Source organism: Strix aluco, chromosome 1, assembly GCF_031877795.1.
Source record: "Strix aluco isolate bStrAlu1 chromosome 1, bStrAlu1.hap1, whole genome shotgun sequence".
NCBI lineage: Eukaryota > Metazoa > Chordata > Aves > Strigiformes > Strigidae > Strix > Strix aluco.
Window position 1 is genome coordinate 82,701,415 of NC_133931.1, and position 23,987 is coordinate 82,725,401.

Consider the following 23,987-nt stretch of genomic DNA (forward strand, 5'->3'; position numbering starts at 1 on the left):
AGCAAATATCCCTCCCAATGGCTGATAGCATCCAGAAGTCAGTCAGGAGGTAGATGACCTGGGACTGGAAAAGTGGTGCCAGTTTCTCAAGACTGTGACCCTGAACAAGATTGTCACCTTGTATATTCCTCATTTTATGACCAATTAATGATGATGATGTGTCAGGGACTTCTCTGAGCATGTTTACAAACAGCACATAGACAAAACTGAACCTTCTAACTGTGCTGGCTGAACTGTATAAATTGTGTCCTTTCAAGGATGCGTTGCTAAAGACAGCTAAATTCTTTCTAAACAACTTGCATATGGAAAAAATCAGAAATGGTACAGTCTCAGATACTCTCCATGTGTAACTATACATACTGGGAGTTACAGTTCTTTCATTTTTCTTGTCTTCCTTAAATTAAGTTCACCTTTGCTGGGAGGGTGAGGACATGAAATTAGTAGTGTTATTTAACAAGCCTTTAGGGACTGAGGGGTGGTGTCACAGATGGAGTGACTAAAAGTATCTGCCAGTTGGAGGAGGATTTCTCATAGCAAGCCTTGTAATCTATAAAGACTGTGTACACTTAGAAGGGCAGTGCACACTGCACTACCATGCAGTGGCTGACTAGTAAAAACAAGCCATCTTACATCAGGGCTACGCAAATAGAAAAAGCTTTACTTGCACATTCCTTGTGGAGTGGAATTGCTCAGCAGTTCTTCCTCTATCCTGGTGGTGTAACTGGCACATAACCCCATGATTCAGGAAACCTGTCCCATTACAACACAAAGCACACGCACTTTTCCAAGCAAAAACATATATATATAGCCTATGCTGTGTTCCTGGTTTGCCTCCTGAGAAGAAAGACAAAATTAGGGCTTTATCGCAAGTCCAAGTAAGTATGAAGTGGAAACAGAGCACGTCACGTATTTTCTTTATTGCTGGACTTTTTTTTTTTTTTTTTTTCCAGTAAGTAGGCATGATTCCTTAAAGGCTGAGGTTTTTAATAACAGTAAGGTTTTACAGGTTTCTTTTTTTTTTTTCCTGTGGATAAAAAGATACCTTTGATCAAAGTTTTGCCTTATATTACAGTATTTCTGTACAAAAATAAAAAGTCAAAAATCAGCTTATTATTAGCTGATATTCCCTGATTTATTTACAGGGTACTGTCAAGAACCTTCATCTGGCAACCAGGTAAAATAGAGAACTCTGTATTAAAGCAGTTGCATTGTATAACTGTGTTCTCCAGTCAACTCTGAAGGGCTCTGACCTTTGGCAGTCAGTCTGGGTTGGAGAGTCCAGCCACAATTAGAAAAGAGTGATATCTTTGAAAGAAAAATTTAATATTAAAAACTTAAACTGACATTATGGATAATGGACTGATAATTGTATTTCCATATTAGGGTAGTCTATAAATATTCTCAGCTACATCTCTCTTTATAATACAGCAGATACAGAATGCAGATTTCTGCTACTTATATGGTAATACATATTTGCAATAGTAAAATCAGTGTATGAAAATTTTTGAATTTACTTGTTAATAAAACTGCTTATAAAGTAACCATACAATTGTAACAACTATAAATCTGAACTATTAAAATTTACAGAAAGACTGTTTACACCATTGCACATACTTATTCCCTTTGCTTCAGAAGACTTGTGAAATACAGAATAAAATTAGTCAAATTTTACTGACAGCTCAAATGCACGTGCACAATGTGCACATCCATGGAAGCAAGGGGAAACAAAATGTTGGCGTCCATCGGGAAGGCTGCCAGCAGCTCTCCAAAAAAATATACCTTGCTCTTCTTCCCTCCCCCTTCCCACATGTATACAGGCCAGTAGATTAGTGCAGAATGGATGAATATAACTTTGTTTTCAGTGTTCTGAAAGGACAAAAAAAATCCGCTTGACTTTTTATCAGCAATTTTAGATCAATACAAGTTGTGTTTAATATTGTAAGGCACTTAATTCCTGCTTGTATTGCAGTGGATCAAGTCTTAAGGCATTTGTTACATCAACTGAAGATAATAATGCTTTGGAAAGTTTTCAACGAGCCAGCAGTTCTAGTATGTGACTATTTCACCTGATTTTGCCCTCCCCACCCTGTCGTCTTTCTAAAACAATGTTTGAAGATACTTTCCGTGGAAACTCTGGTTCTTGGTTAGCTTGTCAACAGACGTGATCAGTATCATCAGGTCGTTTTGAGGCCAAGCAGCGATACGTTCTATTTAGAGCACAGTAGAACTGGTTTTGTTTTCACCTGGAGCTGCCCTGACTTCCATGACTACTCACTGATCGAGAGGTGCTGTAGCGTTTTTTCACAATCATACTGATGTAAGCTTTCATCAGCTTTGCAATGTCAACCACCTGCCAAAAGAATATAAAGAGCAAAGTTCTTAGGTAACAGTATGTGAATGAATTTCTTTAGACGTTAACAATATAAAACTGTTGAGCTTTCAACAAAACCCTTTTGCAGTTAAACAAAAATACTCAGCACTCTTATCCATCTCATTATGTCTTCCCTTTAGCTTTACAGGGATCTTGAATGCATTTGTAACATTTGCAGCAAATACAGTAGCCTGGCTATCAACAACAGAATTCCTTCTTGTTCTTACCTCACTAGTTTCAAAAAGCAGTTCTCTCTCATCCACCACGATCTTATAGGTGTTGGCAAGTGGTGCACCAAATGACAAGATATGTTCATACTGAAACACCTCCAGAGGCCTTCCTTCCCCACGCTTGTAGACAGAAACTGCATCAGCACTGACTCCAAGCCACAACTCTTGTGGGAATCCCCCTTCTTTACACTAGAGAAAAAAAATGTAAATTAGCAGCAAAGGGAACGGTGGGAACCACACAACACTTACTGTTGATGTTCTTGTCTGTAACCATTTTTTAAGAAGTGCATATTGCTTGTTCCTCTTTGAATGTAGCCTTTTACACTTCTCAAACTTGTTTGCAACCCATCAGGATAGCATTCTGTCCCTCTGTATTTTACGGTTAACTGGTGGATTTCAATAGCTACAGTGCTTGCTAATGGGTGCATGCTTTTAATACCATTTTATTACATCACCTGTCTGAGCATTGTGATACTGTGTTTATGGTTTCACTACACTGTAATGAAATCATCGTCTATACAGTATAAACTGTCATTTGGGTGTTCAGGAGGTCTTACCTCTACGTCAAAGAGTGTTGAGCCATAGCCAGGCCATTCCTTAATCAAAGTCATATACTTTGCCATAGCCTGCTCCTGGTTCATCCTCTGGAGTTTTTTCCATTTGTCAATAATACTAGTCCTGGAAGCTGAGACTTCCTCTTTGACCCACATGTCTAACATCTGATCCTCCTCAACCTTCTGCTTGCTGACAGAGCCACTGCGAAAACTCCTCCGCAATGTTCCTTCAAGAAAGCTGGCTCGTTTCTTTTCAGCCTTCTCTGCTGCAGTAAATGTTTTGGTTGACTGTGTAATCCGAGACTTCAGCTTTTGCAAGGGATAGACTTCTTCCATTTCTGGTACGGTGGTATGCAGAGTGTAATCTCCCTGAAGGTACTGAAGACGCAAAGCTGCAAGGACCTGGAGGGTTTCTTCAGGAGCAGGATAATGCCCTCTAATCACTGCTTCATGAGCCTATCAAGGGGAAAAAGGTAGCTTTTTATGTACTAACCAGTCTTTGACAGGACTAAGAGAGAAATGGGAAGTAGACTTACTGCCAGGCAAACCCAGGATCTGAAACAAACGATCCATTAAATAAATCAAATGTGGTAAATCTCTTGGCAAATTTGTTAAACTGGGTAAGACAGGGTTTACCAGAAGCACTGCAAGGCAACTGAAGAACTCGCTAAACTGGAATTACTGTTACTAGTACAGCTCTTAGTGAACTCACATATATAAGAGCAACCGACTTACTAAAAAGGAAAATAAAATGTAAAGGGGAGAGAATCAGGATCTAAACATCTGATTGGGAGGAAGCCATCTATGTTTAAGGGCATTAGGAAGAAATGGATATCTAGTTTTGCTTACTGCTATCAATAATCTGGCTGTGAAAACTGATGTTTCCAGCCAAACAAGCAAAGCCCGAGAACAGCTCTGTAATAAACCTCATCGAGGCAAAACAGTAAATCTTCAACGGATCCTAGACAAAGTTAGTAAAACATTTATACGTTAAAGTGGTCTGTAGCATCAGGGATGAGATTCTGAACCAAGAAGACTCTTTCAAATCCTAGCTCTTTGCACACCCATTCAAACCTTTGGAAATGTACAGCAGCTAGGATATTTTTTTTTTTTTTTTTTCATATGACACTAATACAGGAAACAAGCATGCTTCATGTCTGGAGATGCAGGAATTGAAAGCAGTTTAGTAAACACACAGATAGAGTTCACATCTAAGCAAGCTAGTTCATTTAGGTGTACGCTTAGGATGGAGCCAAAATGTGCCCTTAAACATGCAAGATGGTTCACCTGAAATTGTACACATGCAGAAGAAAGAGCTGTCTTGTGGAAATGGAAGGACAGTATTTTAACGAGAAAGAACTAAAAGCTTTTCTGCAGCACCTTATGAATTAAAGGATTCAGATTTTTAAAAATAATGGAGGTTACAGAACTAAAACTGATGACAAAAGGGAACTTTCTTAATTGGTTGAAAAAAGTTGATGACAGACATCAAAAGCAAACAATTAGAAAAAAGAACACAGCTGATGTTAGAATGTAATGTCACCTCTTTAAGGTATTGCTGTAATATTAATCATAGGGATCGAACATGCCATGATTTGTAACTGAAATACTATTGGTCTTGTCAAGACATAAAATATTTGGCTAAAATGGTCAGCACAGAATGCTGCATGAAAACAATCTGCTTCAGTGAATGGGCTTGTTTTAGCTGGGAAACTAGCTAAATCTGCCTCTTAAACCAATAACATAATGTAAAGTCTCTGATGCAGAGCTCTCATGGGTTTTCTTCTTACAGTTTGAACTTTATCACAAAGCAGAGGCATTAAATGGCTGACTCCTCTATGTGTAGAATCAGACAATCAGAATGGCAACATTTCTAAGCCCAACCAAGGCAATCTATTGCCCAGATCCTTCAGCCAACAATAAGCAGTTCTGGATTGAGCTACAGTAGTAGGCTCTGGAAGGAGACTTTTGGTAGACTCATGATGTAATATGGTGCCTTAAAACCTAAACTGTGAACAAGGAAGAAATACTCTATTACAGTGAAGATGTTTCTGATCCTGTGAAAGGGGAAAAGGCTTCACAGAATCACAGAATCATCTAGGTTGGAAAGGACCTTGAAGATCATCTAAGTCCAACCGTTAACCTAGCACTGACAGTTTCCAACTACACCACATCCCTCAGTGCTATGTCAACCCGCCTCTTGAACACCTCCAGGGATGGGGACTCCACCACCTCCCTGGGAAGCCCATTCCAACGCCTAACAACCCGTTCTGTAAAGAAATACTTCCTAATATCTAGTCTAAACCTTCCCTGGTGCAACTTGAGGCCATTACCTCTTGTCCTGTCGCTTATTACTTGGTTAAAGAGACTCATCCCCAGCTCTCTGCAACCTCCTTTCAGGTAGTTGTAGAGGGCGATGAGGTCTCCCCTCAGCCTCCTCTTCTCCAGACTAAACAACCCCAGTTCCCTCAGCCGCTCCTCATAGGACATGTGCTCCAGACCCTTCACCAGCTTCATTGCCCTTCTCTGGACACGCTCGAGTAATTCCATGTCCTTTTTGTAGTGAGGGGCCCAAAACTGAACACAGTCATCGAGGTGCGGCCTCCCCAGTGCCGAGTACAGGGGTAAGATCACTTCCCTGTCCCTGCTGGCCACGCTATTTCTGATACAAGCCAGGATGCCATTGGCCTTCTTGGCCACCTGGGCACACTGCTGGCTCATGTTCAGCCGACTGTCAATCAACACCCCCAGGTCCCTCTCTGACTGGCAGCTCTCCAGCCACTCCTCCCCAAGCCTGTAGCGCTGCTGGGGGTTGTTGTGGCCCAAGTGCAGCACCTGGCATTTGGCCTTATTGAAACTCCTACAGCTGACCTTAGCCCATCGCTCCAGCCTGTCCAGGTCTCTCTGCAGAGCCTCCCTACCCTTGAGCAGATCAGCACTCCCACCCAACTTGGTGTCATACATATGAAAACAGAAATATGTCAGTTCTTGATCACATTAGGCTTGCTTACCAACAGAATGTCAGTGTCTTGGCATTGCAAAAAAGCCTTACACAGAAATCTGTCTCTAGTGCCCATGTGAAAGAAATTGTCCACTGGAAGAATTTTTAGCCATTTGCAATATCGTAGAAAAGGAGGAGGTCAATTAACAATAATAAATGCCATCAGTGAGAGTTTCTGAGCAACTACAGAACTTTGTATAATAGAAATCCAACTGCTGATGCATTTAATTTTAATTATAAATCACTTTCACTTATTTATGTTTTGCAGTATGACCTCATTCTGAGCTCAGCACATTTATTAAGTGGATTTCTGCTCATCGTAGTTGTCTTATGGTTACTGCTGAGACTGGACTGATTTGTTTTACTACAGTGCCTATGAAAAGAGAAAAAGCTATTGTTTGATTAGTTCTGTACAGTTGCCAACATGGGTCTCTAATAATTAATTTGTTTGCCAGTTACACATTTTTCACTTTACTTCTTGCACTTTCTTAAGAAAATGGTTTTGTAAGAGAAAAATTAAAAGCAAATATTATCCTTTTTTATCCAGCTTAGACCCAGTTATCCAATTTTTTTACCACTGTATGTAAAGCAATTTACAAGTAATGCAGAAGTAAGAAAAGTCATGACACTAGGTAAATCACGTGTGCTTCACTTATGTCAGGATAAGCCTATTTTGACCACTGAACTGCTTTCCTTGCACTTGATGCTTGAGTAGTAGTGCATTTAGTTAAACAGAAGCATAATCAAAACTCTCTATGCTGCCTAGATGTCTTGCTTTTTTCCTCCTCTTCAAAGTGTCTCAAATGGAACCTTTGTCCTTTACCTGCTCAAACATAAAGGCAAATTCCACGCTATCTTTTGGGACATTTTCTGTGTCCAGGAAGCAGTAGAGCTTGAAGTAGAACTTCCAGTGCATCTCCCCAGCTTCAGCAGCGGCAGCAAGCCTGCATGGTTGTGTGAAGAGAGAGAGAGAGAGAGAGAGATCAGATCTGTGAAATCAAATGCCTTTCTAATTTGACACCTGAAGAATCTAAGCAAGGCATCAGCTTAATTTGCTTTGTTACATCTGCTATCAATCTGGTGTTGTTGACAGGAGCTAACTGTTTTCAGCAGTATACCTGAATGATGTCATTTGAAGAGAGAGAGGGGGGGTGTATTTAGAGCCTACAGCAAAATCAAGGACTTACAAAATGTTGATTCAGTTCTCACTCAACTGTTTCTAACCCAAATTATCTTAATAAACTTTTATTTGTGGCTCAGTCTAGTGTTGATAAAAGTAATATTATTAAGTCCTGTTATAAAATGTAATTGCACAACACTTTAGAGATTCCTTCCCCCCACCCCATTATTATGTGGATAAAGGAGGCTGATTGCCATGTGTATAACACAGGGATGACAAACAGGTATTTAGGCTTGTATTACATTTTCTTACCACAGTGCTATAGGTGGTTTCAGTTTTACTAGGAAGAAAAATATTGTGAGCTGTACTGAGGTGACTTCCATGTGAAGTCAGGCAACGGGTAGTCAGAATGGCAGTGACTGCCTGGAGTTCAGTTCTCCCAGTACTGGGGCAGCCACAATGCTAGTAATGGTGGAAAAATTTGTAGTAGTGGAAAAGAAAATGTGGAAGTAGTGATGAGTATTACTCTAATGGTGTCAAGACAGCGGACAACCAAACACAAGTAAATAGGTGTCTCTAATTCTTTCAAGAAAAAAAAAAAAAAAGATGCTTTTGTTCCAGAAATGGCCATGTGTGTAATTCAGCTGCATCATCACAAACAAGCAAGAGAAAGAGAAAATTCAGCATTATTGACACTGAAAATTTATTTAATTGCTACTTATTAGAGTGGTAAGAGAGAAAGAGAGGTGCACTCACTTTTCAAACTTTGCCAAGACATCAGCGACAATGGTTCTGCTTTCAATTGCTTTATCAGTAGTACCATTGTATTCAAACAAAGCAAACATATTTCGGCTATCCTCCATGGCTAAGCCACGAATTAACTTTTCAACCACCTAATGAAAAACAGCACATGAAAAAAACAGCATAGAAAAGCAGCACTAGAGAGTAAGACAAATAATTAGAAGAAAATTCAGAGCTAGGTTTTACATGAGGCTAAAAATGTTGCTAACGTGTTCTCATCAGCAGTAATAACTGTTGTCAAATTCTACTTTAAGTTTTATACTAAATAATGCTGATTCTTTCAGAATATGTATGTGCTATCACCTGGCCAGATATAACCCCTGTATTTCATGAACTCAGCAAGAGTCTTCCAGTTTTAGGAAGCGACTTGGCTCTCATACACACCAATATCTACCGAAGTTATTCCAATGATGCCTCGACTGAATTGCTTAGTCTTTCCTGTAATTCTTCCTGTAAGAGGGAACTGGGTAATCCTCTGCAGAATAAAGACAGTTTTTATCGCAGGGATTTCTTCAGAACACGCTGGAGGGTTGAAGGGACAGCACTGTAAGCCTTCCCTCCTCTGAAAGGAGAGACCAGTATAGAAACCCCCAGCACTCCCAAAGTTTAACACTACTGCTGCCTGGAATTGGCATGTAAGGGGAGACACTGATTTTGTGCCAAAGGCGTTCTGTCACCACTTCTCACCTCTCCAGCTGTAGTGTGAGAGTTGATTGTAATCTTACAGGAGCCCCCGCCGTGGCAATAAACTGTGGATGTCATTTCCTGCCTGCCGATCAGAGCTTCTATTTCATCCCGCGACGGCACGAACTCTCTGCATTTGGTTTTCTTCAGAGATTCATAAGTAAAAAGTGCATATTTCTCCATTTCAGTTCCTGGAAACTGGTCACGAACCCTGTGAGACAAATATTACTACTTTAAGCTGCCAGGCTGTGAAACAGAAAGTTTACTTATTTGAGAATGTTTTTTTTCCCTGAAAGTACTTCTGTGTCCAATAAGTTATTTACCTGACACGCTCAAAGGTTTATTTTCACTGTCAAGGAAAGTGTTCTAACTTGTGATTTACTGTGGGATAACTTATATACATTCATAATTTTGTTCTACAAACCTAATGGAAATTAAAAAAATGAACTAATTTTATAGTATAAACTACAGGAATCTTGTAATGACTCAGATTTGACAGCAAGATAACTATGAAAATCTTTTAATCAACTCCCCTTTTTTCAGTAACAGTTGTTGAATGAAGACTAAACTGCACTAAGGTACTACAGAAAAAAAGCAGTGAAACATATTTGACTGCTCAGTTTTGTGGAGGTGTCACTTAGGATACTTGATTTCTATTCCTCATTTTCTTAAAGATTCTCTCCAAGACCTTACTGTTCAGCAGTTAGTATTATGAGTATTCAGTAACAACTTCAATGAACTCAGCTCTTAATTACTGAAAACTGTTGAATCCAGGTAGCTTTCAGAACAGAGTGTTTCTATAATATTTCCAGTGATAAAATATCAGCTTCTTAGAGCTACTAAAGTTTAATTTATGTGAAAGAGCACAGTGATTCATGATCTGCAAGGCATAAAAAGATTACTGCAGGATTACAGAAATGCTGTAAGATGCATCTACAATATTGAAACCAACCTACCAATGTTGTGCATTTTTTTTTAACTAGGAGTCCAGTTTATGAGCTGAGTTAAACTGAGAAAGAATCAATGTTGGATTTTTTTCATTTTAACAGTTATATAAAGTGATTGATATTTTTCACTGATCTTACTTTGCTTGAAAGGTACATCTTCTATACAAGCATTTTACAAATACTTATAGCGTAATTAGATTTAGCAAAGTGATTAACAAAGTCCATGCTCTAGCAGAAATACAGACAAGACTTTTAAATTATTGAGAACAGTTTGTTGTTGTTGGATTAACTTTCCTAATGACACAGTCTGCATTCTTCTGCATCACAGCAAGAGGAACTCCACATTCTGGTTAATGCTGAACTGTCAACAATGATTTTTTTTTTTTTTTTAAATGGTAACTAGTATCTTAAAATTAGATTTGCGAGCAGACATTTTTACTCCAAATACATCTTTAAATATGATGATGTTCTGCTATGTGCATGGTGCATACCTCATAAAAGTAAGGTAATCAGGATGAAGAATTTGTAACAGGTTGATTTGGATGGCTGAGAATGGGACCTGGGGGTACAGGCTGCAAGTCATCTAAGCAAGTTTATACAACTACAGAAAGCCTCCCTTTTGTCAACATTAACAAATTGTGCATTCAGTTCTGTGGGATTTTGCTTGATTCTTCAAATGAGAATAATTCCACCTAGATCAACTCATACACGCTTTTCCTACAACTTTTTTTTAGATTCATTGTTTGGCATAACCATTTCACTAAGTGAATGCCTCTTCAAGCCTCACTTCAAGATACCTAAACACTGTTACAGGTTGTGGTGAAGAAACCAGTGAGTGAAAAAACTTCTCTTCTTCAGTAGTTCAAAGCTTCTCACCTTTTGAGATGGAACTTGAGATATTTGAGGATGCTGCGACTCGGCAGAAATGTGCAACTCATGCAGGTGAGTATTTGCCAACTATAGAGGTTGCCCGCGCTCCCAGGGTTAGGCACTTTATTGGTCTGCTTGATGAGCTGACAGTACAGCTCATCTCTAAGAGGTCGTAAATCATGTCCTGTTTGGAGGATGCCTTGGATTATAGGGATGGGATCAGACATAGACTCCAGCTGCTGTAAAGAATTAAATATCTTGATGGCTTCATCCTGCAAAGTTGTGTAGCCTTTGTCTTTCAGCACTACAAAAGAAAAATAGGGAGAAAGGTGCTTAGACTGAGATATTAAAGAGAAAGCACTCAGGCTTAATGTAGGAATTACTTAATGCTATTCTGTGACCCTTATTATGCAGGATATTAGAATGGATCTTTTCCATTTCAAATGTATGATGCAAACTCATTTTATGAGCTATTTTGCTATTGAGATTTGTTCCAAATTTAATGAAATCCCATTCTGACATTTTCTGACAACACAACCTCAAAAGCCTATCTTCCTTGATCAGTTTTCTTCATGGAGAATCTTCCTTTCAGAGCAATCCATACTGATGAAGTGTCTATCACTTTTTTGTGGTCACAAGAAAGTGATAATCTAATCAGATCATAAGTGAGGTAAAGCATGACTGCGTTACGGAAAGCTACAAAGATACACGGCATCACTTGTCTACAGCAGTACCATTTTAATTAAAGCCAAACAAAATACTGCTAAACTAAATCATTGCCATGACACTGCAACTTGCGTTTTCCGTGCTGGAAAAGGTGGTGATTGTTTTTGTACTACAGGTTATTCAACACGGGCTAGCAACTTTTACAATCTACTTAAAAGAACCATGCAGTTCTTGGGTTCAAGAGATGGAAGAGATTGCTCTGATGTCTGAATCAGTTAGGCCTACTAACCATCAAAGCACAAAACAGTACAGACATATGTTATGAATATGAAGTTGCTAACCTGACATTATAACTATTACAGAAAATAACTAGAACTCAACTGCAAGTCAAAGCAATAACTGAGCATCAGTCCATCTGTGGAACTACATTTAGTATGGAAAGACTTTGGCAAGGCTTCTACCTCAGAGGGAGCTAGCTCATCCTGTCCATGGGGAATAGAGAGCAACCATGCTGCACTCCATCATGGCACAACCAGCTCAAGTGCTGAGAAGGTCAGAACTGTGCCTTGCCACTGTATAGGAGTGGGGGAAGAGAAAGGAAAGGTTTCTCCTAGGATTTTCCTTGTCATTTGAGCAGAAGGATATCACTTGAGTTACCAGGAAGTCTCACCTGAAATACCTCAGCTTTTAATCAACTGTGACCTGCTACCCTCCTCCCAAGGCTGAAACTTCTGATCTGAGTTATACCTTGTTTAATACGCAGTTGGAAAATAAGATAAGAAAATCCATTTAAGGACACCAAATTCACAACCATCAATAGCTCTGAACCATTCATTCAAAACAGACTTCTAAGTTAGTGACTGAGCCAAGGATATTAAAAGACATGATTACACCCATTTCAGGAATAAATGAACCATTACTTTTTAAAACCATGTCCATTCAAATGTTGTTTCCCATAAATAATGCTTCCCACCACAACTGATGAAACTCACACTTGTTAATTGGAAGTTGTGGCTGTTGCAGCTCCCCACATGGGGTAGGAAGCAACAATGATTTGCGAAGGAGAATATGATTCAAGGAGACTGAATTAATTTGGTTTAGTTGCTTATTTCAGTGCAAGGCCTTTCAAACTCGGTCTTCTTAGCTGTGTTGCTGAAGGTAACAAACTTATTACAGCAGCAATAGAATCCTTCCTTTCTGTAACACCCACACAAGAGCACCATGAGCCCATGGCTCTATGCTAGACAAACTCTTATTCTCTACCTCCCAGAGGAGAACAGGGAAACTTGTCTATTTGTATTATAAACACGTATTTTGTCTACCGTTACTTCAGTATACCCACTGACTAAAAAATCCCATCCTCTGATTTAGTCTTTCATAAGGAAAAGTGTTTCTAAGATTGAAAAACTTACAGTTTAGATTGATATCCCCATACGGCAGTGGCAGTAATGGCGAGTGCAACGGATGGTGAGTGTAACGGAGAATAGGGTTTCTCTTATAAATCTGTTCAACCACATCAGCATTTAGGCAGTTTTCCTATTGAGGTAAGAAAAAGTCAGGATTTGGTGTTCAGCATTAACAATAGTGCAACGCTTTGTACCCTTAGGTTGGCTGTGAAAAATATCAGTGTTTCCACCACTATATGGTGCTAAATCCAGTTGTGGGCACTGTGGCTGCCATGGCACTCTGCGGGCTATGAATGCTCAGTATCTGCTAACCTCAGGTCTTGCATAAGCTTACTTTATCTATGCAGTAGAAAACAAACCACGGCAGAACTGCAGGAGACGAAAATGAAGTTTCACAACATTTTTTGAAGTGTGCTTTCATTTTACAGTCACTTTTACTCCAGTATTTCATAACTAGAATTAAGACATCTTATTCAAGCTTTATTTAAAAATATATCTCCAGAACAACTAATTGGCCTTTTCAGTTAGAATCTACAGGAGCTGCCATAACAAAATAGTCCAGAAAAACTGCTTCTGTAAACCTGATGCACCCACTCTGACATTTAAATACTGTTCTTTCTTAGGCCAAGTTTGACAGATGCGTGACCACTGTCTTCTGTCAATCCTGAACTTCCACATATGTCTACTGCTCTGAAGAACAGCATTCATAGCCTTGAAATTTTGGACTTGATACTTCTTTTCCATGAAAGAAGAGGTGCCACTCTCTAAGGGAAAAGATTAGTAGCAGTTGTCCCCTCTTGCCTATTTTTTTGGCCTCTTCTGAAAATCATCATCCTCTCTCCTCAAAGCACATTAGGAAAAACCTCCAGAAGGACATTCTCTGGCTATGCATGCAATGTCTCCAACAGGACCATAAAGCAGTAAGCATTAATTGAATGTTTCTCATCACTCAGAGACATGAGATGCTTAGGCCATGCTATCACAGAACAAGAAAGGAACCATAACGAAAAAAAAAAAAAATCACAAGAGCTGTCTAGTCCACCATCCTGGTGTGCTGCTCACTGTGGACATAGCCAAACAGGTCTGCTAACTCATGAACTTGCACACTGCGCTCTACTGCCAGGTACAGCAATGTCTGTCAAGTTACACAAACCAGTAAAACTTGTTACTGTTTTCATGGAAAAAAAGTTATCCCTCTTGCCCTCCGAGTCGCACTTCATATTTTGCTCTTTTACTGTTTAGATAGAAATTCCTTTATTGGGTCAGTGAACACATTCAGGTTCCACAATTTCAGTCCATGTCACTGTGTGATTAAAACTTAAATTTTCTGCTTTATCGCCCAATATGGCAAAGCCAACACTAAAAAGATTTAAGCAACCATTCTTTCCCACCCAACGCCCCCCTGTTTGTGCCTACCTTAATATCCTGAATAAGTTGTTGAGTTGGAGTATCAATTGGCGCTTTTGTGTCAATCACATTCTGGATGGCACTTGACCAACGGGTCGCCTCATTAAGCAATTTTGTATAGAGACGGTAACAATGTTTGCGTCCGTATACAGTTACATTCCAGTAACCTAGCACAACAGTAAAAATTATTAATCATAGAAGCTGTATCTATAAAAATACCCCAATTTCTATCTAAAACCAGCTGTAGTCCCATCAGACCCTGAGTGCTGCATTCTGGATCATGCTGGTAGTTTTTCAGGAACTAAGAAGCTGTACCAGTAATTAAGTACCATAATACCATATGGTATTAAAAGAGATTCTCTCCTTTAAAAAAGTCTAGGAGTAATCTCAGAGTACAACCACCATCACACAGCCTCCATTTTATCCAGTAATCTTAGTAAAAGTGACCATAAGACAACACTATGGAATACTGTTAGCTACTTGTAGCTTGTGGGCCCTACTTCTCCAGTCCTGTCTGGAACAGGAAAATCTGAGACAGTCTTGCTTTTATGTGGCAGTCTTTCATCCTCTGTGGCACACTTACAAACAGATATAAAGCATGAACTACCTCTTCTGTAAACAATTCATTAATTTCACACCAAGGTAGTGGCAACTATGATAGGAAGAGCGTTTCAGTTCAAATTCTCTCTCTGCATCATTGCATAGGCTTTTCATGAAGCAGACACAATTAAAGAAACTCTGTTTCATCTTTCACTAGCGAAAGCTTCTTTGAAGTGTCAGTGACCCCAATAAGATTATATAGGACTGTCATCAGTTGCTTCTCATTTGCAAACAGCCACTTCCGAGTTGAAAACTAGTTTTGAAAATGCACAGGGGAGCTGACTCAGGTGTAGTATGTAGGTTAGCACAAACTGGACTCTTACTCTAGATCTCCCTACACTTGCTCCACCAATGTTAGTCCTCATAGTTCTCAGCATATAAAATAACATACGAGGAGAGTGCTACCCATATGTCTTTCCCCAGGTCTTTGATGTGTAAGTGTTAAGTGTTCACACTAACTTAGCAGCAGTGTCAGTCTATGATAACTTGAATGTTGGTGACAACAAATTTTACTCCTATATACATTATTACCTCTGTTTTTTCACCCAGTAATTCCCTGTAAAATGCCTCAGTGACTTAGGAACCTGATTTGTTCAAAGTGCAACCATAATAATCCATTTAAAATATTCTTATGCGTTGTTTGCTGCATTACTAGGTAGTAGGACAGAAGGTAACTGACACCGTATTTGAACAAGAGCAAACAATTACCTGTCTCTTTGAAGATTTTTTCATCAGGTGGGACCACTGAGCAGAGGCTGTTCAGGACCAGCGTACCCAATTTCAAAGCATTTTTCTCTGAACTCTTGTAGTAGTCCAAAGAATTGTGCGTCAAAACAAACCAACGCTTCTTTAGTTTTAATGAAGACATCTTTGGGTTGTTCTTTACTTCCTTGTGTAGCCATCCTGTTAAAGACACAATTTGAATCACACTTTTTTTTTTTAAACAGAGTTGGACAAAATTAGGTTGCTAAAAGTTAGTTGTATACTTTCAACAAGAAAAATATTACTTGAATTGTTTAGCCCACATATTAAACAACTTCGAGTAAAATTCTCAAATAATGAAATGATGAAGATATAATAAGATTAATATTAAAACTTTTCAACTTTGGTGTTTACCTAGAAAAATTCTTTTGTCATCATTACAGTGTTTTCTTACATGGTACAGCAGGAGGATAATTTCAGCCGTATTAATTTGTGAGTAAACTCCACTGTACAAAGATGAGGCACCAACACTACCACACTGGCATATTATCCAGATTGTATTGTGGGAACAATCTTTCCGAAGCGTAATGGATGTTACTTACTTTGTTACTTCCCCACTCAGTTCTTACCCCTCACAATGAATTCTTGTCCCTCCACTCTAGTGTCCCCCTTTGACCTCTGAAGCAGTGTTATCCAGTGATGCATCTCTTCAGGAGTGTCAGCATTACAGTGAAGAACACGATTAGCAGTGATGATCACAAATGAATTGGGTCTATGAAAATAAATGAAGATTGAAAAAGCCGTTACAATCAACATACGTACTGTTTACCTCACCATAATCATAAACACTGTCCATTGTTTGCATTTTCTATGCAGACAAATACTGTCCACCTCTAATGCTTTTATTTCAACACCACTAAACCTAAAAAAAAAATTAAGCATTTGAAAACACTCAATTATGTTGGATTCACACCAAAATGCTAGGGCTCTGAATAGGGGGAAAATTTACATTAAATTGCAACTTGTCCTGTCTCAAAATGAATCTATGGTGAGAAAAACCTCCAATCTTTAATCAGCTTTGGATGTGAATCAGAACTCTATTTCAGGGTCAGATCTATTTAGAGTGTCTGCTTCAGTAGTTACATTAGCTAAAATCAACTACAATTTACAAAGGTCTATAGTGAAGGAGCATGTGAACACAGATTCTTTTATTTTTAATGCAGTGCAACCCAATTCGCAGAGACTACAATCTACTTTTAATGAGAGTCTGGCTTTTACCCAATCCTACACCAGGATTCACTGAAGCATGAAGAACTAGCCCAAGAGAACTGTGCTTATGGCTCTCTGGATTAGAGAGGCAGGTTCTTCAGCCTACGAACACTTCCTTTTATAACCCTTTACCATCAATTTTTTCATCCTGGAACACACAGTTTTCAAGAACTGTATCAGATGTAGAAAATGGGAATGATGCAGTCTGGGCCACCCCATGCATGAAAAGCTCACGGGCCTTCTTTTTTACAGTTCTTGCAAGAAGGTAACTGGGTAGTAATTAGAACCAATCGAAAAATTTTATGGGGATGGAGAGGTTCATCCAAATATGATACCATTCTCCAAAACCAGTGTGTGCCATGTAAAAGCTAGATGGATGACAAGATAAAGAAAAAAGTAAATAAAACTATTAGGAAGAAAAATCAGAAAACTGTGCGAAGGGAGGTTACAATAAATCAAGTAACATGAGAATCGTGTACGTTATGTTAAAAGTTATCTACAGCTAGTGCTCACCAGCGCCCTATACAGAGGGGGGTAAGCGAGTGATCAGAATGCAGTGTTTTGGTCACACTCACTATGGTGCTGATGTGCTACATTATGCAGCAAGAGTGGTGGATGAGGACATGAGTGGGCATATGAACTGAACAGAGGAATTTTGTTGACCATGTTTTAAAATGTGTGAAGAGGAGGCAGCTTTAGACTGAGCTACATGAAGCACACTCTACAAAGCTGGATAATGGGATATACAGGACAGAAGCTGTAAATGAGCTGCAGCAAGAGAACTGAAAAAGGAGAGTGCTAAGGTATAAACTAAGGTAGATCAAGCTATCAAACAGGAGGTTATGATCAACAATAGCCAGCCTTCCAGGCTTCTCTCTCCTCCATCCCAGTTTAGGAAAATGATGGAAGCCCTGTTTTGGGGATTCTTTCTGAATCCAGATTCAAAGGGTTCTCTGCTCAGCTTCTCTCTTTTGAGCTTGCAATGGTGGGTTCATATGTGTCAATATAAAAATAATCTATTGCCTTTATTAGTCATATTTGTTTCATAATTGATTTAGACTCAGAGAACTAAAAAAAAATTACAAGAAAAGAAATCTGTGTGAAAAATGCTTACAGGAGAAATGTCTTTCTAACATAAAATTTTGAAAGCTCTGGACATTTGTGTTGTATTGTTTAGGAAACCTGGGCTTATAATCACTGTTACTTGTGGCATCAAGGTCTTGGCAGGCCAAGGACAGACCCGTAACTTACACCCAGCTGTTTCGCATGTGCACAATAAGGAAACTGGAACAGACTCCTACAGTACAAATAGCACCTCACAGCCTTACAAGCAGGTATGTATGACCAGAGTCATAGCCTGAACCCAGATTACTTTTTATCCCACAAAACACTGTTCCTAGTTCAAGAACTAAGAATATCCTGATGGTTATTTTTTATGCTGCATTGTCTTATTTGTTAAAAGACGTTTTTATTCTGGGAAATAATTCTCATCCCTGTAGAATACAACATTCTTGTGTGAGAAGCTGAACAGAAAAATGTTAAAATAAATTTTTCTGTCTACTATATTGCTGAAGGACTCAAAAATAAGCTGCTCTTTTCAGAAGCATTACTTGTATGAATGAAAGAAATAGTTAATCTTTTACTTTTGGATCACTTCAGTAGCTGAACAGTTCATATACAAAGCAGTGTCAGGGAAGTTAGTGAAGCCCCCACAAAAAAACCATTCCTATTCCATGTTTTAACATGTGGTGTTTAGTACTATGAAAAGGGAGGTAATAACGAATCACTTTAATACATGGTTGGTCAGTAGAATATACAGACTAAAATATAAAGCATCAGATTTTGTCTAGAGAAAGCAGAAAAAGAAAGGAAGTCACCAAGCATGGTTCTGACTTACCTATCTGGATTGTCAGCAGCACAGACAGAATCAATCAGTCCTACATCGAGTGTACCCTATAAATAAATATCCATCCAGAAGAGGAAGACATTTACTATGACATTACTCACAGTACTCTTCTCAGAGACAGGTGAAAGGGGTAGCAGATTTGATCAACCAAAATGAACTGCAGATTTGGGCATCAATTTCTCCTAACAAAACTGCTGAGGAGAAAACTAAAAGACTCAGATAAACAGATCCACTAAAAGATTATCTCTGGTTAAGCTGGAGGTAGCTTAAGAACTGCTCTTATTCTTCTATGCTTCCAAACCTGCTTGAATTTTTCACCAGAAGTGCCATCCCAATATAAATGGCATCCTCTCAGAAAAAAATTCTGAAGCCATTATGCAGAAGTTTTTATTTCCTTTGCTTGATATTAGGTTCCAAATGGATCCCATTTATTCCCAGTGTATGTTGTACAGAATAAATGCAGGACCAGAGAAATCTCAAATTTTCCACTATTGGGTTTTTAATTTACTCATTAACTGTATCTCTGCAAAACTTCAAATTCAAGCATACACTATGGTGTGATAGGGAACTGGACCAGAAAAACACAACCGCAAAACCAACACTCATTTTTCATCAAGGTGAATGATGGGAGAGGAATCAGAAGTCAGACTGTCTTCTTGTGTAACTACAGGACCAAGGACATGGAGCCTCTACCCAGTGTCACAGCTACCACCGCATTTAAGGAAACCTAGGTTGTGACTCTCAGAAGCTGTGGCCACCACAGTGCCCCTGTCTTCTAAAAATACTTGATTTGAAAAGTTCTTCAGATTTACACTTACCACAGCATTCTGTGGATTTGCCTGCTCATCATGCATCTCTCTGATCTCTTGCTCTGTGGACGCATGAACTTGACTCAGTACGCTAAACCACTGGCTGTGGAGAGAAAGGCAGCAGTGTTAAGTAAAATGCTGCTTCTGTACAAGCCCTCTGTCACCTTTGTTCTGCAGAGATCTAGCAGGTTCTGCAGGTTTTTGAAATTGCTTAAGATTCTTTTTGTCAACATGCATAAACACAGCAAGGCTTTATGTCAGTTCAAGTAATACCAGGTACAATCAAGCCCCTCCAGATCTTCCACCCAAGCTCATGTCATACCCTTCTTCCTGAAGACAAATACTTTGTGCAAAAAGTGCCATCTCTGAAAAACTGGCAGTAAGCACACTGAAACATCTGAGTGCTCAGAGAGTATTTGTAACACATTCCACAAATTTAATCTGGAAAAAAATACACTACTAGCTGAACACAAACAGTGTTTGTTGGAAACCCAACCTTCAGGTTGTAAATTCTGCTCATCGATAGTGTGACTAGTAATAGTTTCTTGCAACGATACTTCTGCAAAGATCACTGAAGTTCATCAAGTCCTCTGTAGAAGCACAACTGAGAGGGAAAAAAGAATAAAAACTCCAAGCAAATACCTCTACATTTTTTGTTCCCTATGGAGCATTGGAAAATCCAGCTGCTAGAAGGACCAGTGAAGTTGAACAAGAGCCAATTTGTGCCACTCCAGTGGCCTTGTATATACCCACAACAGGAAAACTAGCAGAGGGGTTTCCAGTACTTTGGCTCCTAGTGCTGAGCAGCAATTGCAGAAGGATTTAATTCCAACCACACCTTCTGCTTCTGGGAAGTCTCTACCCTCCTGGCACTCGTATATGATAAAGCTCAACTGCTCTAAGCAATCCCACTGAAATCTGAGGGCAGAGCTTGGCCTGTTCGGCAGGTTCCTGAATGCCATTCTTTGAGATATGAATTTGCCATTCTAATGAAAACCACCTGGGGCCAAGTTTTCAAAGGGCTCAAAAGCCCAAGCCTTTAAAACAGACTCCTCACTTTTCTGCAGAGTCTCCTCCACCCCCACCAGGTTGAGAAAAAATGCAAAACTACTGGATTTAAATATAAAGCTGTCTTTTCTGCAATTCCTTATAGTCACAGAATTTCCTCCTAGGACACTGAAGTGCTGCCTCCTTAACTCCAGCATTCAGAAGCCTGCTATACCCTATAAGGTAGATAGATGGAAGCTGAACTGCCAAAGTAGTCTGTCAAACAGTACTGTAGCTGCCAAATCCTAAATCCTTTCTAACAGCTTATGCTTTCATTAGAAACAATGCAAAGCATGAAGAAAAAAGCAGATTTAGAGTGCCTGACAATGAAGAAGATGAGAACATATTTAGTTCTGATCCTTTTGTTAAGACTCAGAGATACACAGAGAGGCTGTGCTTAACACTTACTTTCCTGGATGCAAGACAACGTCACTGAAAACCCCCCAAAACAAGGGAAGGGTCATCTAGAAAGAAGGAACCATCAGCTGAAGAAAATTAAACCTCATCTACCAAAAAATTCCCACAAATTAAATTCAGCTTTCCTTTCTGGTCTCAGGAATTGCAAATGTATTTAAATGTCAATCTTCTATGTAAAAACAAAAAAACATTTCATAGCACTGTATGCACATTTAGTAATAATTTATTTTAAAGAACAATTCAGAGTTTTCATAATTTCATGTAATCTTTGTATAAACAATGAAAAAGAAATTAATCATGGCACTTTGCAAAAGACAAAGGCAGATTTTACTCTCATATTGCTTGCTTTCTTCTTGGGACCTCCTTTGTTTTTCAGCCAAGTCCCAGAACCCAGGAATAGCGAAAAAGACAGACTAGGGGTGTGAAAGGAATAAACCCTCAGCAATGGCTGCCTACTGAAGCATTACTTCTTTCCTCAAATACACTTCCATGATCAAAATATTTATTCCTTTTTTGGGGAGGGTGTCAGGTTTCTCTTGTTTTTTCCCTTCATTTGAACAAAAAGCAACCTCAGATCATGATCTAGCCCATATACAAAATATTTTTTCAATAGCAGATCCAGAACCAGCACAGTCCAATAATTTTGTACTTCACTTTTAACAATGACAAACATTAACAAGGCTTTGCCTTATTAAGCCTATCTGCAAATCCTTACACATCTCCCTCATTAAAGTCTTCTGGGATGACTGAGAAAAAAGAAACATGAAATACACTGGTAAAAAGTAATTTAATCTGGATGGTGTGATATGTGTAGTATATGCAACAATAGGTATAGTGTCTCCTCCTCCATGTTTAAGAAAAAAATGAAAGTGATGCATGACAACAGACAAGTTTATGCTCATAATTTCTTATTGGTCCCTAGGGCCTACACACAAATCTAACAGAAGAGACTTTAGCTAAGCCTTCATTTTAAAATATACTCACATCACACAAGAATCTTAACAATAACTGCTGGAAAGCTCATAACTTATTTTAAGTGTAATTTTAAAGATGCCTAAAAAATGAAGCATGATTCTGCGTTGTAAGCATTGCTAAATTTATACTCAGGCTCCTGTGATATAGAAAGGTATTATACCTTTAAAAAGAATGGAATATAAGCAACTTTCAAGTCTTCAGAGCAAAGTAGCTCAAATGATGTTGACATAGGCATCCTGTATTCTGGCCTTGGGGCAGCAAGGCAGTGGGTAATAAGCTTTGATTACTAAGTTCACTTTATTTAAATGCTTGATTTTTATGGGCAAACATATTATTATCTTGCATGAACTGTAGTGCGGGGATTTTTTTTTTTTTTTTAAAAAGATGCACTACAACTGATCTGACAAGTCGAGCTTCCTCCTCACCTACCAGCCTTCCCCTACAGTTTCATATAGATCCTTTAGCAACAAAAGCAAGAGCCTTTTTAAATCAGCAGAAATGGAAACACTGTCTTGAATGCTGCTCTTATGAACATGCTTTCACCCTAAAATCCAGGGACCACATTACAACCTTTATCTAAAAAAATTTTAGGCTCTGCTTAGGCAAACAGATCCCAACCCTAAAAAACAGTACTTTATTTCAGGCAGATTACAGGGTCTTAAATACTGATTTAATCTATGCAGCTAAACGCAGGGGTATATGGGCTAAACTAATGCACAAAACAAGCATCAATGGCTGATGACTGCCTCTCCACAGACATACTGTGTTTCAGAAAGTTGCTAGTAATAAATAGGCATCAGCCAAATTCTAGGCAAATTTGCATTGGCAGTCTGACTCTTCCCAGTAACATTCTGCCACAAGATTTTCTTCTCAGCAGGCCTTTCGAAAAAGTGTTAAACACAACATGTTTAACACAGCCTGAATATTTTGTGACAGTCCGCAAACAAATTAATGACAAGCACAAGTCAGAATGTCATAGAGATTAAAAAGGGAAAAAGAAAAAAAAAAGAAAAAGGCCTGATGATTTTCATACCTTGCATCCTCGGGAGACTCAGCAATTAAGTGGTAGGTCCTATCACCCATTATAAGATCAATACCATTTTCTTTGCCTGTATTATCAACAATCTCTCTGAAAAGAAGAAAATGACAAGATTGAGCATTAGAGATTGTCAACTTTTTGAAAATTCTGTTCTGCTGAGAGGCTCACAAAGTACTGGTACTTAAAATAACATCAGTCAGCCTTAATCAGGTTCATTTGCAAGACTCACAATGTGATTTATCAGACAGTAGTAATTCATCAAACTATAGTTGGTGAAACACAACTGTTGAGTTTTCTGCCTTTATGGTACAAATATTCAAACTACTATGAATGTCACTATACCAAGTTGACAATTCTGTTATTGTTTTAACATCAACTAAAGGAAAAGCCTTATCCTTGCCTCAAGAGAGGCAAGTTGAGAAATGGATATGTTTCTGAACCGACTGCATACCCAAGCAATGTTTGGAGTGGTAGAAAGAAAGCTCTTGAAGATTAAAAACAAAAAGCAAACAAAACCTGCATTAGTGACTCTGTGTGGTCGTGAATCAGCATAAAGACAATTCCAAACATGACTTCCAGAAAAAGCTGAGCACTCATCTGCTGAAAAATTACATCTTTGTAATTTGTAGTTGGGGCATCTAAGTATTGATACATTAAACAATCATGAATTACAAAGCACAAGATTCTTAAGGAGTAATTTAAGTATTAGATCAGATTTTCCTGAAACTTGAGAAATCAACTTGATTTCCTTTTTGCTGTTTTACTGTATTTGTCTGAACCTTACTGTTCCTTAACTAGCTATACTTCCTTAACAGCTATACTATTCTCACAAATCTCTATCCCATAAACAATATATGCAAGCTCTCCTTATCAGACTCACGAGGACAATTTATCTGCTATTAAAACAAAAAGCTATAATACTGTACTGTTTTCTTTACTTTGGTTTTCTTCCCTCCCAATAACAGTGTCCAACAGAATGTCTCCCTGTTCTGTGTTTTAAGTGAATCAGCCTGAGATTTATTTAATTTGAACGGGGTCCCTAATATGGAGTGGTGAAATATTTAAGTCACACAATACGTTATGAACACACTCAGTGAATATTAAAGTTACCTATAAAAGCTATTGCTTATTTCTAATGTCATACAGCTCTTTAAATACAGTTCAAG

At 38.7% G+C, this 23,987-nt stretch overlaps 1 protein-coding gene and 1 long non-coding RNA gene across 2 annotated transcripts in view; one reads left to right on the top strand and one right to left on the bottom strand.

The window, feature by feature from the left end:
* Window positions 1-898: 898 nt before the first annotated feature.
* Window positions 899-23,987, bottom strand: part of MYO10 (myosin X) — a 172,026-nt gene continuing 148,937 nt past the window's right edge. The window contains exons 28-41 of the mRNA XM_074826408.1: window positions 22,816-22,911; window positions 19,353-19,446; window positions 18,526-18,581; window positions 15,989-16,131; window positions 15,366-15,560; window positions 14,067-14,224; window positions 12,657-12,780; window positions 10,585-10,882; window positions 8,765-8,972; window positions 8,033-8,169; window positions 6,980-7,100; window positions 3,159-3,611; window positions 2,599-2,790; window positions 899-2,350 (exon numbers count right to left, since the gene is read on the bottom strand). Of these exons, the coding sequence (XP_074682509.1) occupies window positions 2,240-2,350; window positions 2,599-2,790; window positions 3,159-3,611; window positions 6,980-7,100; window positions 8,033-8,169; window positions 8,765-8,972; window positions 10,585-10,882; window positions 12,657-12,780; window positions 14,067-14,224; window positions 15,366-15,560; window positions 15,989-16,131; window positions 18,526-18,581; window positions 19,353-19,446; window positions 22,816-22,911 (2,386 nt within the window). The 3' untranslated portion in view covers window positions 899-2,239. The remainder of the gene's footprint in view (window positions 2,351-2,598; window positions 2,791-3,158; window positions 3,612-6,979; window positions 7,101-8,032; window positions 8,170-8,764; window positions 8,973-10,584; window positions 10,883-12,656; window positions 12,781-14,066; window positions 14,225-15,365; window positions 15,561-15,988; window positions 16,132-18,525; window positions 18,582-19,352; window positions 19,447-22,815; window positions 22,912-23,987) is intronic.
* LOC141924232 (uncharacterized) lies at window positions 10,530-13,858 on the top strand. Its single transcript, XR_012623497.1, has 2 exons — window positions 10,530-10,650; window positions 13,274-13,858. It is a non-coding gene; the product is annotated as an uncharacterized LOC141924232 (long non-coding RNA).